This window comes from Melozone crissalis, unplaced genomic scaffold, assembly GCF_028551555.1.
Source record: "Melozone crissalis strain CALT ecotype California unplaced genomic scaffold, PUWL_Pcris_2 ptg000029l_1, whole genome shotgun sequence".
NCBI classification, from domain to species: domain Eukaryota; kingdom Metazoa; phylum Chordata; class Aves; order Passeriformes; family Passerellidae; genus Melozone; species Melozone crissalis.
In genome coordinates this window covers 10,195,301-10,208,677 of record NW_026535807.1, presented here as the reverse complement: position 1 = coordinate 10,208,677, position 13,377 = coordinate 10,195,301, and the positions used below count along the sequence as shown (strand labels likewise).

General features: G+C 51.2%; 1 protein-coding gene across 1 annotated transcript in view; it reads left to right on the top strand.

Moving 5' to 3' along the window:
• CHST13 (carbohydrate sulfotransferase 13) overlaps positions 1-5,636 on the top strand; it is a 28,526-nt gene extending 22,890 nt beyond the window's left edge. The window contains exons 2-3 of the mRNA XM_054281203.1: positions 282-358; positions 4,357-5,636. Of these exons, the coding sequence (XP_054137178.1) occupies positions 282-358; positions 4,357-5,202 (923 nt within the window). The 3' untranslated portion in view covers positions 5,203-5,636. The remainder of the gene's footprint in view (positions 1-281; positions 359-4,356) is intronic.
• Positions 5,637-13,377: the final 7,741 nt, after the last annotated feature.

Genomic DNA, 13,377 nt, shown 5'->3' with positions numbered 1-13,377 from the left:
AGCATGTGGATCAAAATTTTCCTGGTTACTCTTGAAATTGTAATTGTTACCTTTATTTATGGAGTTTTATTTGATAAAAAATAGCTCTGGACCTTTTGAATCCTAACTGCAGATTTTGTTACAAAGTGGGAGGGAGGAGCATTGCTTGAGCATCACTTCCAGAGCCAAATGGGTTTGTCTCTTCTTGGGAGAGGTTGTCTTATCCCAGCTTGGACATCTCAAGAGAAGGCAAGGGAAGCAGACCGTTCCCACCCCTCTGATTTTCCTCTCTCCTTTTTCAGCCTCTGAAGATCTGAGATCCACCTGGCAAGGCAAGGCTGGTCGCAGCCCACTCCAGGCCCTGTATGAGAGTGACCAGGTAAGGGCACAGGGACAGAGAAGTGCTGGGGTGAACATTGAGTGGGGCACTGAGTTCTGACCCTTTCTTCCACCCTCTGGTGTGTGGGGCACTGTGCCAGCTCCAGCCACCCCCAGGGTCCTTGCAGCTGAACCTCTGGCTGTGTCTAAAAGACAAGACCACACTGCTTGGGGGTGTAGCTTGATAAACACTGCTTATGGCCCTTGCTGGTGCTTGGGTAAATGTTTTAATTACCAGTGGGATAAGCCATAGCTGGGCAAACCTGGGAGACTTTGCCATCTGAACATTTCAAAGCCAACTCTGTGCCATCATAGCTGGGCCAGAGCTTCATTGCTGCCCTTCCTGAGCTAATAATTGGCAGATGTTTCTGTGTTAGCTGCTATATATACATGCCCACAGATAGGTATGTGCACAAATGTATGTTTAAATAGATATAGCTGGACTCAGCCATGGAGGATTTATAATCCTGGAGCATCTCAGGCCTCTCCATCACTCTGAGCTGTGCCAGCTACACCTGCTGAGAAATGAGCAGCCAAGCACAGCCTGGGCAAAGGATCACTCCCCTCCAGGTGGGCTTAGTGGGTCCCTCCCTGTGCAGGAATCAGGGAAGGTGTCCTGCTTGCCCCTCATAGTGGGGCTTGTGGTCAGAGCTGTAAAAAGTCTGTGTTTCTTTCTGCTGCATTTCCCCTTGGGCAGGCAGTTTTCCCCTAATTCAGCCCCACTTCCCTTTGCAGAGGGATCTTCACCCACAACTTCCCTGCAGGAAGCCCTGTGGGAAACCACCCTCCAACGGGTGCCATGCCATGTGCCCAGCCACCAAACGTGCCCTGCGTCCCCCTGTGTCCATGGGGCTGTCCTCTGCTGCAGCCCCAGGAGCAGAGGGCAGTGCTGGTGGCCCCTCAGTGGGCTGCCATCCCTGCTGCCTCCCCATGCAGCCAGAGTCAGCTCTTCCCATCGGTGTTGCTCTGTGTTAAGGTTGATGCTGTTATGTCTGTAAGCAGCCAAAGTACATTTGCTCTCTGAAAAATTACAAATATGGACTCCCTTGGCCGTGATGCCAGCAAAGCCTGGCGCTGCTGGAATGTCATGGTGCTATTTCCTTAAAAGTGATACTTAATTTCCCTGGCTTTTAAAGAGAAGGAAATGAAGGGAGCAATTTTGCTCTGAAATAACTGCAAGACATGCATTTATTCCAGTGGGCGGCTGCTGAAAAGTAGTCACATTTATTTGTTGCCATGCCTGCAGACAGTGTCTGTCTGTCTGTCTCTCTGGTCCAATAATTTTGAATTATGCAAGTGCAGGGAAAAACACCTGAAAAAATCACATTATTAAAATGCCTCTTTTCCTAAGCCCTTGCAAAAAAAGGTTTTCCAGTTCTAAAAGCTGACGGGAAAGCTCCAAACAAAAGGAATTTCTGCTGAAAGGTTTGGCTGTGTTGCAAGGCAGCATGAGAATGCTTCTTCAGCTGTGGTTATAATCTCCCTAGGTGCTGTATTTTTTTTGTAACCTTGTAACCAACAATGTCAGAGTCATACCTTGCTGGCAGTTAGCATCTGTTCACCTGAATTTCCTTCATTTTGGCATTTCCCCCTATCATGTCCCTGTTGGAAGGAGTAAGGATGGGATGCTTTCTCCTGTCCCTGTCTCACTTTACTGCTCATACAGGTTCTTGGAGAAAGTGGTCACTAAGGTGACCTGGACGAGGTTATTTCCTTTATGGAAGTAAGATCCAAAAGAGTCTGAGTGTGGTTCATCCCTTGCAGAAGGAGCTGTTTGCCCAGGTGTTAGTGTCTCTCTGAGGATGACAGATCTGCTGGATCACCCACAGTTTGCTTTAGTATCCCACTCCTGGCAGGAGCTTTACAAGCCCTTACAGCTGCCCCTCCAAACACCCTATTAGCCCCCAGGGAGCAGTGAGGGAGCACCTGAAGCCTGGCCAAGTGTTGGGATCTTTAGCTGGTCAGAGTGACCCTGAGAAAAGTTGGAAAGTCTCTTTACCCAGCCCAGAGCGCAAAGAAGGAGTCAGAGGTCTTAATTTCTCGGTCTCAAGGCTGTTTATTGTATCTTATTTGTAAAATTCTTTCTCCTGCCCTGCCGAGGTCCATCCAGGTACTCTGCCTGCCCCCGGGGCAGTGTTATGTCTTTATACTAAAAACTACATGTACAATGTTTCCAATTACTTTCCCATACCTATCACCTATGTTAGACAGTGAGCTTCTACTCTAAACCAATCTGTAAGTGCCAACATCACAGCAGAAGATGGAGGCCAAGAAGAAGAAGAAGGAGAAAGGCTGGACACACCCAGATTCCTCCATCTTGGCCCCCCTGAGTCCCTATTCTAGAAACCCCGAAATCTACTTTTTCACCTTGTGATAAATTCACTGTCATTCTACTTAATTTGTCATGGCTTGCAGATTTTTATCTAAGGTCAGTAACTTGCTCCATGGGTCATAGTCAAAACCACAGGGGCATCTTGGGCTCTATGCCAGGGTCTCTGAGCCCCCTGGCAGGGGTCTGGGCTGCTCAGGACAGCCAGAGAGATGTCCTGGGTCCTGACAGCCAGTGGTGTTCTTTAGCGTACCTGGCAGTGACAGCTCTCAACAGCCATGCAGGCAGCAAGGCCTGCTCTCACCCTTCATCTGGAGTCACCACACCTGTGCAATGCAGAGCTGTTTGCTGTGGCACCCTCTGGCACTGGCAGGGCTGTTTGCAACCCCAAAGTGGGAGCCACTCTGATGTTGGGAGCTGGTGGTCACTGCATGGCATGAAAGCCGCAGCCCTGCGGGGTCAGGGCCACGCCAGGTTAGCGGGTGCTTGGTGCTGCTGTTCCCAGACAAGGCTGTTGGATGTTCCCAGCAATGAGGAACACAAAATTTCCCAACCCTTGTGAGCAAAGCAGGGACAGAGTGGGCAGGAGGAGGAGGGGACCTTCCCCTTCTGACTTCCTGGAAATGGTTTCCTTCCCCAGATGTTCTAATGACATTTTGGGATTTTTGACGAAAACCATGACAGGAGAGGTCACGTCCCCAGATCTGTGAGGGGGTTTCAGCTGGGTCAGGGGTTAAGGGACTTTGGGCTTCTGGTAAGCCAGTGCAGCAGCTGCCAGCTCTTGATGTGAGGGTCAGAGGGGTTAAAGGACCATGTGTTGGTTCCTTGTCCCTGCGGCCAAAGGAAACTGTGACCAGGGCTGAGGCGTTGGGCTGGCCTGTGTGGAAGAAGTCCCTCAGGAGAAGGAACCCAGAGCCCTCAGGAAGGTCCCCAGCACTACCTACTCAGCCCCTTGCTCCTCTCCATCATACCTGCCACCCCACCTCATCTCCAGCCCCCCTCCTGCTCACCAGGGTTTGATCGTCAGTGTTAGAGACCATTTCCATTTGCCTTTCCTTGGCAGAGCACCCAGTCCATTTCCATCCAGCATCCCCAAATGTTCTGCCATGTTTCTGCCCTTGGCTGAGTGTTCACAGCAAGCACACGTGTATGGGTGTCAGTGTGAGGCAGCAATGCCCCATTGCAGCAGGAGGTGTTCAGGGTCCTGTGCCAGCAAACAGGCTGTTCGTTCTGTCCCTGGGGCTGTGCTTTCTGTCCCTGGAGCTGTGCATCCCCCCAGACTGGTGTGAGGGAGAGCACATTAGCCCAGTGTGTGTCTGCTTTTAATAAAACACTCTCTTATTGAACCTCTCTGCACCACCCCTTCTTCCCTCACCCCCTTGGGTTTTTCTCCTCATCCAGCTCCTCATCACATTTTGTCCTTTCTTTTGATGCCACCCTGTCCAAGCATTAAGTGCACCAAACCAAGATGTGTTCAAAGTGAGTGCTGTCCCCAAAATCCCACATGTGTGACCCCAGCAAAGTGGAGGCAGTGGGGACAATTTTGGGCTGAGTGTTGTGTATAGGCCACAGGGGAGGCAGTGGGGACAATTGTGGGCCGAGCGTTGTGTGTAGGCCACAATCAGCTTGGGCAAGCCGGTGACCATTTCTGTTGGGTTTTTCCTCCCCAGTTTGAGCAGTCGTCCCTGCAGGCAGTTCACCAGCAGAGACGGGAGATGTTGAGCAACATCTGCAGCCGTTACACCCGCAAGCGGCGTCTCCTGCGGCCGGACGACTTGCGGCACTTGGTGGTGGACGACACGCACGGGCTGCTCTACTGCTACGTGCCCAAAGTGGCCTGCACCAACTGGAAGCGGGTGATGATGGTCCTGACGGGGCAAGGCAAGTACCGGGACCCTCTGGAGATCCCCGCACACGAGGCCCACGTGCCCTCCAACCTGCGCACGCTGTCCGAGTACAGCGTCACCGAGATCAACGCCCGCCTGCGCACCTACCTCAAGTTCGTCTTCGTGCGGGAGCCCTTGGAGCGCCTGGTCTCGGCCTACCGCAACAAGTTCACGCTCAGCTACAACACGGCCTTCCACAAGCGCTACGGCACCAAGATCGTGCGGCGGCACCGGCCGCAGCCCAGCCAGCGCGCCCTGGAGCGCGGCGATGACGTGCGCTTCGAGGAGTTCGTCTACTACCTGCTGGACCCGCGCACGCAGCAGGAGGAGCCCTTCAACGAGCACTGGGAGCGCGTGCACTCGCTCTGCCACCCCTGCATCATCCACTACGACGTGGTGGGCAAGTACGAGACCTTGGCCGAAGACGCCAAGTACATCCTGCAGCTGGTGGGGGCCGACGCCAGCGTCAAGTTCCCGGCTTCGTCCAAGACCACCAGGACGACGGACGACATGACGGCCCAGTTCTTCCAGGACATTAGCCCCTTCTACCAAAGGAGACTCTTTAATTTATACAAAATGGACTACTTGCTGTTCAATTACTCCATCCCCTCGTACCTCCGCCTCCGGTGAGGCGGGGGCTGCGGGGGAGCAGTGAGGGAGAGCTGGATAACTCTCACCTTGCCACGATTCCTCTCCTCCTGCCTTGAGCTCGTCTCTTGGTTGACTTCTTCCCTGTGCCCTTTTGTTAGGGTCTGCTCCACCTCCTGATGCCTTGTTCGTGCATGCTCTGGAGGAAGAACACTTCTCAATACACTGGGGCTGGAGCTTTTCCTTCCCTTTCCCTCCCAGCATTCAGTATCTACAGGGAATGGTGGTGGGACTGGATGCTTCTTGCCTTGGTGGGAGCTTTTTTGTAACTAAGAGACTCCTCTGTAGATCCAAATCTTGGGAAGGCTCCTTTTTTGGGCAGGATCCCTTCAGGTCTTTCTCCTCCTTACTGGGCTGTTTGGGGGCAGACATGGAGTCTCAAGGGTCAGAGGGGAGTGTATCAGAGACTTGCATAGAACCAGAAATAAAGCAATAATTTAATGTAACTTTTTCCTTTTATTTAAAATTGCTTCCACCTTTTCTTTTTGTCTTGTTCTCTTCTTGTCCTTTATGCCATCCCTCCTGAGGGGGGTATAACACACAGAGGTATGTTACTTGCCCACATTTTTATCCCTGGAGGGATTTTTTGTTCTTTTTCTTCCACGTGTTCTCAGTTGGGGTGCAAAATTCTTCAAAGATAGAGAGGAAAGGCTTGCAGCAGGTCCTCAGTGCTTTCCCCTGAACTATCACAGCAGAGTGCCTGTGTGTGCATGTCTCTGGATTTCTGGTCAAATCCGTTGAATCCAGGCCCCACACCTCCCATTTTTGAAAGCAGGTGACAGCAGTTGTGAAGCCACACAGAGTGTAGGGGTGCAGGTGTCTGCTCTGATGAAATCACACCATCCTCAGTGTCCTGGCCATGGCCCTGCTGGTCAGTCAGGGCCCTGCTGGCAGTGCTGGCTTCTTTTCCCATGACAACATAAAGTTAGAAAAGTTATAAAGTGTTTGGGGGAACACTGGGCTGGGATGTGGGAGATTGCTGTGGTAATGGAGAGGTAATGTTGGACTGGGAGGCCAGAAAAGTCTGTGTGTTTGTGTGTGTGTATGTGTGAGAGAGAGGGAAAAATTGAGGATAAAAACAGGGAGAGAGACACCTAGAGGGAAACAGTCCTTTTCCTGGTTGCCTTTGGATAATCATTCCTTGAAGAAAGAACAGGGAGGAGGGAGTGAAACACAAAAGAAAATGACAAACTGAGCCCTAAGATTTTAAATTAAAGCCAGTCCATATTTCAGTTTTTCCTCTTTTCTGTTTGGCTTTGGCTTGCTGGCTGCCTTTGTAAATAAACACACTGGTAATAGATGCTGTGGAGTGTGTCTGCTGGCTTGGCTGCAAACACTTGACTTATTAGTGCAATACAATGGGAGGTTTTATGAAACCACAGTGCTCTCAGTATCTGTAAAAAAATGGTGTTTCCATCTAACAACTTTCAGCTGTTATATCTTAACCTTTTTCCTCTCTGCCTCTGACTGGCATCTGTATGCTGACACTCCCTCCTTGCTTGCTCCATTGGAGATTGGCTTTAGCAAAGCAATGAAAAAGAAAAGTAAATGAAGCTGCTGGGGATGCTGGCAGTGTGACTGATTCTCCCAATCTGCACTGGAGATCTTGAAGAAATGGCCTTTCTCATGCTGTCTTGGTATCTCCCTGTCTAGCTGAAACACAAAACACAAAAACAGATTATATGATGCAACAAATTTCATCTGCAGTGTTCAGGCTTGGAGTGCATTCCTCCTGCTTTCTCAGGAGTCTTGTGCTCCCTGCTTAGAGCTGCCTCTGCTTGGAAAAATCATTGTTCAAGTCGCTGCAAGATCTTTTCATCGCTTTTGGTCATGAATCATAATCTGGGGTCAGATGAAGGGTCATAAATGGATGGATTTTTGGATGTTTTTTTTGTTTTTATTTTTCCTAAATACTGTTCCCTGCCAGTACCTCTGAAGAGCTGATGGCACAGTGAGTGGCAGGGACAGAAACACTCACTCCCAGCTGTGCTGTCTGTGGGTGTTGAGACAAAATCTGGCTGGCTGGGAGCTGCTTTGGACTTTCTTTGGTGTGAGAGTGAGGGAACAGAAGCCTCTGGGCTTTGTTCTTCAGCCAGGTGGTTTCTAACCTTTTCTGCAACAGTGGCAATGGGGAGGTGGTCCCAGCTGTGAGTGGCTGTTTGACTGGCAGCCTGTCCTGGCATCCCCATCAGACCTGACCCACTGACCCATTGACCAGCCCAGACACACACCCATGGACCAAATGCAGCCCTGCAGCCTTGGCTGTGAGCTTCTGAAAGCAGGACCCTGTAAAGGTGTGCTTTGGGTCATTTAGAAATTGGACCTTTAGAAGTACCCACCTTTGGGCTGTTTCTGTAAAATCCCCACAGACAACATCCACAATCCAAACTATTTAGGTCATACCCTTGGCTTCCTCTCTGCCTAAACCCAAAGCTTTCCAAAGGAAAACCTAACCATGCAAACACAAAAGGGGCACTTTGTATTTCTGAAACAAACACTTTCAGCCTGGGCTGGAGCTTTTTAGGACAAAAATCACTCAGCCTGTGCCAAGGCCAGATTGCTGGGACCGGGATACTGCAGGGCAGGGATACTGTGGGGTTAAGATGCTGTAGGGTCAGGATGCTGTGGGGTCGGGATAATGCGGGGTCAGGATGCTGTAGGGTCAGGATCCTGTGGGGTCAGGACGCTGTGGGGCTGAGATGCTGTGGGGCAGGGATGCTATGGGGTCAGGATGCTGTGGGGTCAGGATGCTGTGGGGTCAGGATTGCTGGAGGGTTAAGATGCTGTGAGACAGGGATGCTATGGGGCCGGGATGCTGTGGAGTCAGGATGCTGTGAGGCCAGGACGGTGTGGGGTCAGGATGCCGTGGGGTTAAGATGTTATGAGATCAGGATGCTGTAGGGTCAGGGTGCTGTAGGGTCAGGATGCTGCGGGGCAGGGATGCTGTGGGATCAGGATGCTGTAGGGTCGGGATGCTGCGGGGCAGGGATGCTGTGGGATCAGGATGCTGTAGGGTCGGGATGCTGCGGGGCAGGGATGCTGTAGGGTCAGGGTGCTGTAGGGTCGGGATGCTGCGGGGCAGGGATGCTGTGGGATCAGGATGCTGTAGGGTCGGGATGCTGCGGGGCTGGGATGCTGTGGGATCAGGATGCTGAAGGGTCGGGATGCTGCGGGGCAGGGATGCTGTGGGATCAGGATGCTGTAGGGTCGGGATGCTGCGGGGCAGGGATGCTGTGGGATCAGGATGCTGTAGGGTCGGGATGCTGCGGGGCTGGGATGCTGTGGGATCAGGATGCTGAAGGGTCGGGATGCTGCGGGGCAGGGATGCTGTGGGATCAGGATGCTTTAGGGTCGGGATGCTGCTGGCAGCCGCCGCCCTCGCCGCAGGCTCGGTCCGAACCTTCCCGGCCCACGGAAAGCGCAGGGGGACGGGAGCAGGACGGAGCGAGGAGGACCCCGTGTGACCGGAGATCCCAACTACAGGCGGTGAAATTCCCTGTGCGGGTACTGGGAACCATTTCTCTGAGGGCTCCTGGTTGGGCTTTTCAAAGTGTTTCACTGTGTCCCTTTTTCTTTTTAGAGGACGAAAGCATCAAGGAGACCTGAGCCACCTCTAAAGTGTGACTGGATTTGCTTTTCTCCTCCTCTTGGAGGTGGGGATGTGGCACTGAAGAGAGGACCATGGCAGTAATGTCCCCCCAGCCCCCTGAAAGGGTCCCATCCTGGCCTCAGGCTGCAGAGCTTGGGGACAAGAGACTCTAAATGGGTCAGGTTGGTCCTGGAGTCTGGCCCAAGGCTGGTTTTGAACCCTGTGCAAGGCCCCCAAGGAGATACTGGGGAGCTCCCAGGGACACAAGAAACAAGAACAGCCTCACTTTGATACATTCATGTGTGCACAAATATACAATGAAAATAATGATTATATTATAATGTATAATAGAATTACTGCTGGGTCAATCTACATATTATATACTGATTACTTTTGTGTATGGTTATAATAGTTAATAGACATTTGGCTTATGTTTGTCTGCATATGTGTGTCTGTACACCATCCCATTTTTATATAAATACTCATTTACTCCCCAGCATAAAAGGGAGAGTCCCTTCCTTTGCTGCACTGTTGAGCTTTGCCACAGTCCAGCGTGGCTCAGAAGTTAGTAAGGAGCCAGCCCCTTCCTCCCAGTGCCTCCAGCAGCTCCAGCCTGGTGAGTGCTGGGCACTCTGCTGTGCTCTGGGTTTGCTATGGAGCTGTGAGTGTGCTGGGCACTCTGCTGTGCTCTGGGTTTGCTATGGAGCTGTGAGTGTGCTGGGCACTCTGCTGTGCTCTGGGTTTGCTATGGAGCTGTGAGTGTGCTGGGCACTCTGCTGTGCTCTGGGTTTGCTATGGAGCTGTGAGTGTGCTGGGCACTCTGCTGTGCTCTGGGTTTGCTATGGAGCTGTGAGTGTGCTGGGCACTCTGCTGTGCTCTGGGCTTGCTGGGCTGTGCAGCTCCTGGCCCCTTCCCTCATGGCCCATGTGAAGCTGTTGAGTTTCTCCTTCCAGTGGAACAAAATGGAGCTTCAGTGATCAGGAGGTTTCCTTCCAGACTTTGCTGTGCACCACAGATTGGGTTGTTTACCAGCTGGAGGATTAAAGAGACTGTCATTGAAGAGAAAAAAAGCCCAAGTGTATTCAAGTATGTCTTGGAAGCAGTGTCTCCCTTGAAGGAGGCTTTTCAGACTTGCTGTGTTTGCTGGCTGGCACTTTGCTTGTCCCTGCTAAGGAAGCTCCATCTCACAGAGAGTTTCTGGAAAATTACTGTGTTAGGATGGAGGCAGTCAGTGGAAGCAGTGGGGGGAGAAAAATAAATGATTTGACTATCCCTGAAAACAAACCCCTGTTCCCATCTGAGATGGTGACAGCCCCTCCTTTGCCTGCAAAGAAAAACCAGGAATGCACCCAGGAGTGGGGGAACCCCTGACTGACCTTCCTCCCCAAGGTGTTCATCTGGGATCTCCCCAGGGTCCCAGCAGCCACCCCAACACCTGTGGTGCTCCAGGGCAGGCACCCAATCCCTCCCAAACTCCAGTGCTCTTCCTCAGCCTCATCCCACAACACTGACAGGAACCTGAGATTTAATTGGGGCACAGCTGGTGGTCAGGAGTGAGCCTGCCTGCACTGCTAATACAGTGGGAAATAAAACCTGGGACACTAAAAAAAATATATGTATTGTTTCACTGCCCACTACTAGAGTCTAGATCAGCTGCCTGCACAGGGTTCAAAATCAGCCAATCTCATTCTCTGCCAACACTCCACATTTTCCTTTATTCCCTCTAAAGCTTATAGCAAGGTAAGCCTTCCACAAGCATCTCACAGCACTGGGTGGGTGTCTCAGTCCAGGACCTGCACTGAGCCCAAAGGGGCAGCTCAGCAGTCAAGGACTAAAGAGTAGCAAGAAAGAAACTCTCTTCTTCCACCTCCTCCTTTTTTAATGCTATTGCTTGTTTGGGAGCTGTGAGGACTAAATACAAATAAAAGTCACTGTTGGCTGAAACTGGGGTGCTGGTGTCTGTGGCAGGGTGGGTCCAGCCCAGTGACAAGCTGGGCTCAGTAATGACAGACACAGCAGCAAAGCCAGGCCCACTGCTGGCAGTGATTTCCCTGCTGGGTTAGACAGAAATCCCTATGAAATGTCCCCACCCTGTCTGGGCTCTGCTACCCTCACAAGTCTGCTCTGAAATTGAAATTTGTGGAGGAAAAGGGAGTCAGACAACCACATCCCCAAAACTCCTCCCTGGCCAAATTGCTCCAACACAACAACACAGCAAGTATAAAGCCAAGTAGGGCCTGCTGTGAGGTACTGAAAATTCTTAGAAGCTGAGGAGTCTGCAGGTATTTAAGCATCAAATTTCTGATTTTAAGGGAAGGGAGAGGATGCCTGGAGAACTCAGGGGCTTCTGGCAACTGGTGCCAGGGGACAGAGCAGTGCTGCCCACTCACTGGAGGGGCTGGGGGTGCTTTCTTAGAGGAGCAAGTTCAGACAGAGTCACAAGAATGCTGATCCAAGCTCTGGGGTTACATATCAGCTCTGTTAGCAAAGACCCTTTCTCATTTGCACAGACAAGAAAAAAAGAGGGAAGAGTAAACAGGCTGAGCAGCCAAATAACTAGCCTCTCACTGCCCTTATTAAAAAAAAAAAAAAAAAAAGGAGAAAAATCCCTTTTTATTGAAACCATTTCCTTTGGTTATATCATTTCTCTTGAGGCTGGAAGCAATTTTAAATCTTAAGTGCCTTTCCCTGCACTAAGCTCAGAGGCACAACACTGAAGCTTGGCTGCCCACCAAGGGGTGCCCTGGAGAGCAGCACATCTTGCTGTGCCCTCTGTCATTGCCCCGCAGCACCCCTGAGCCCCAGAGCCTCCTGCAGGGGGGAACCCCAATCCCAGCACATGGTGCAGCGTGGGTCACCTTGGCACGGCTGAGTGCCACAAGTAGGACACAGATGGCATCCATTACGTGTTCCCATCCCAGCCTCTGTCAACAGTGACAACCAGATTAAGCTGAGCTCTGCCCAGAAATCCCCCAGTGAAGGGACGTGCCAGTGCCAGGGCTTTGCTGCAAGCACACAGCAGAGAAGCAGCTGTGCATTGGGCGCTGGGGTTTGATCCTGGAGTCCCTTGCACCAGCCACTGGCTCCAGTCTAGGTGTTTTATGGATTGGAGGAAGCAGGGCCAAACCTGTGTTAATAAGAGAAAAGCAGAAGGAGTTTCACATGTTCAGGATCCTAGAGGGCTGCGGTGTCCCCAGCAGCTTGGCTTTAGCACCAGCCATACCTGATTCACAAGACCAGCACAAGCACCAGAGAGGACCTCTCTGAGCTGGTGGGGACAATGCAGCAAGGAGGAGGAAAATGGTGTTGGGACAGGAGTTACTTGCCAGGACTGCTCAAGCCAGTGCCAAATTTGAGCTATTAAAGCTTTACAAAGTAAAGCACTAAGCTGAAGTTATTAAAATATCTACATACACATCCTCTAAGGTGCCCCTCAAAGTGGGAGAGGCAGTCAGCTGCTTTGCTTTCCCCACAGACTGCAGCAGGGATAAGGCAGTGACACCCAAGGCAGGGCAGTGTGTGCTGAACCCTCCCTGCTGTGCACAGCCTCTCCAGCTCAGCAGCACCAGGCAATTTGTCCTTCATGGCAAAAAAAAAAGAAGAGGAAACTTGGGGAAAGGGGAGGCTTTCCTCCCTCCCCAAAAAAGAGCCTTTTTTTTTTTCCAGGGAGTGTTTTCCCCATGCCTGGCAGCCCAGAGCTGCTCAGCTTTCACTGTTAGGGACCCTCAGCCATGTGTGGAAGCCATGCAGGGGCCTCAGCTCTGCAGTGACACCGGGGCAGAGCTGGGAGCAATCAAACACCCAAGGCCAGCAGGCACTCAACACAGCTGAGGTTCAAGTGTTTTAGAGCTGGCCAGGTCCTTGTATATCATGGGGGACTTGACCTCCCCTTTTCCCTTCTCCAACAAGAAGGCAGATAACTAATAAAGGTGAGGCCCAGTGACGTTTTTTCAAAGGTTTGATCCATCTCCTCAGCTCCTGACTCTTCAGCATCTTATTATCTGGAGGACTCGAGTGCTTCTTCAGTTTCAGTGAGAATTGGCTGCTTCCAGCCCCAAAAGCCTCTCTGATGGCAGCCTCTCTCAGATTGCCACCCTGGAGCAAGGACCCAAGGAGTCACTGGCCACAGCCTTGTGCCTGATCATCACCCAGACCAACACAGGCAGTCCTGGACTCATTCCAGAGCAGTTGTTAATGAGTGGATGGTGACTGTGGGAGAGGCTTTAATTCTGACCTGAAACATATGGGTGTCAAAACATTCTTTGTTAGGAAACACTGATTTTCCTGAAACCCTATTAAAATTGTGTTGTCCAAGCCTGAATGGATGAGAAAAAAACCCAAGAAGTTCTACCTGACAAGTAAGAACTAAAACCAGGCAGAGTAGTGGCAAGAAAAATCAACTGGCAAATCCACAGCATTACTCTTTTTTTTTTTACCCACTTTATTTATGTGTGTGTTTCTATAAACATTTGAACTACTGGACATTTCATAAACCGTAAAAACAAACCTTCCTGCCCCTAAAATGCAATCTAACCAGCTTTTTGGTCAGACACCAGGGATGCTGGCAG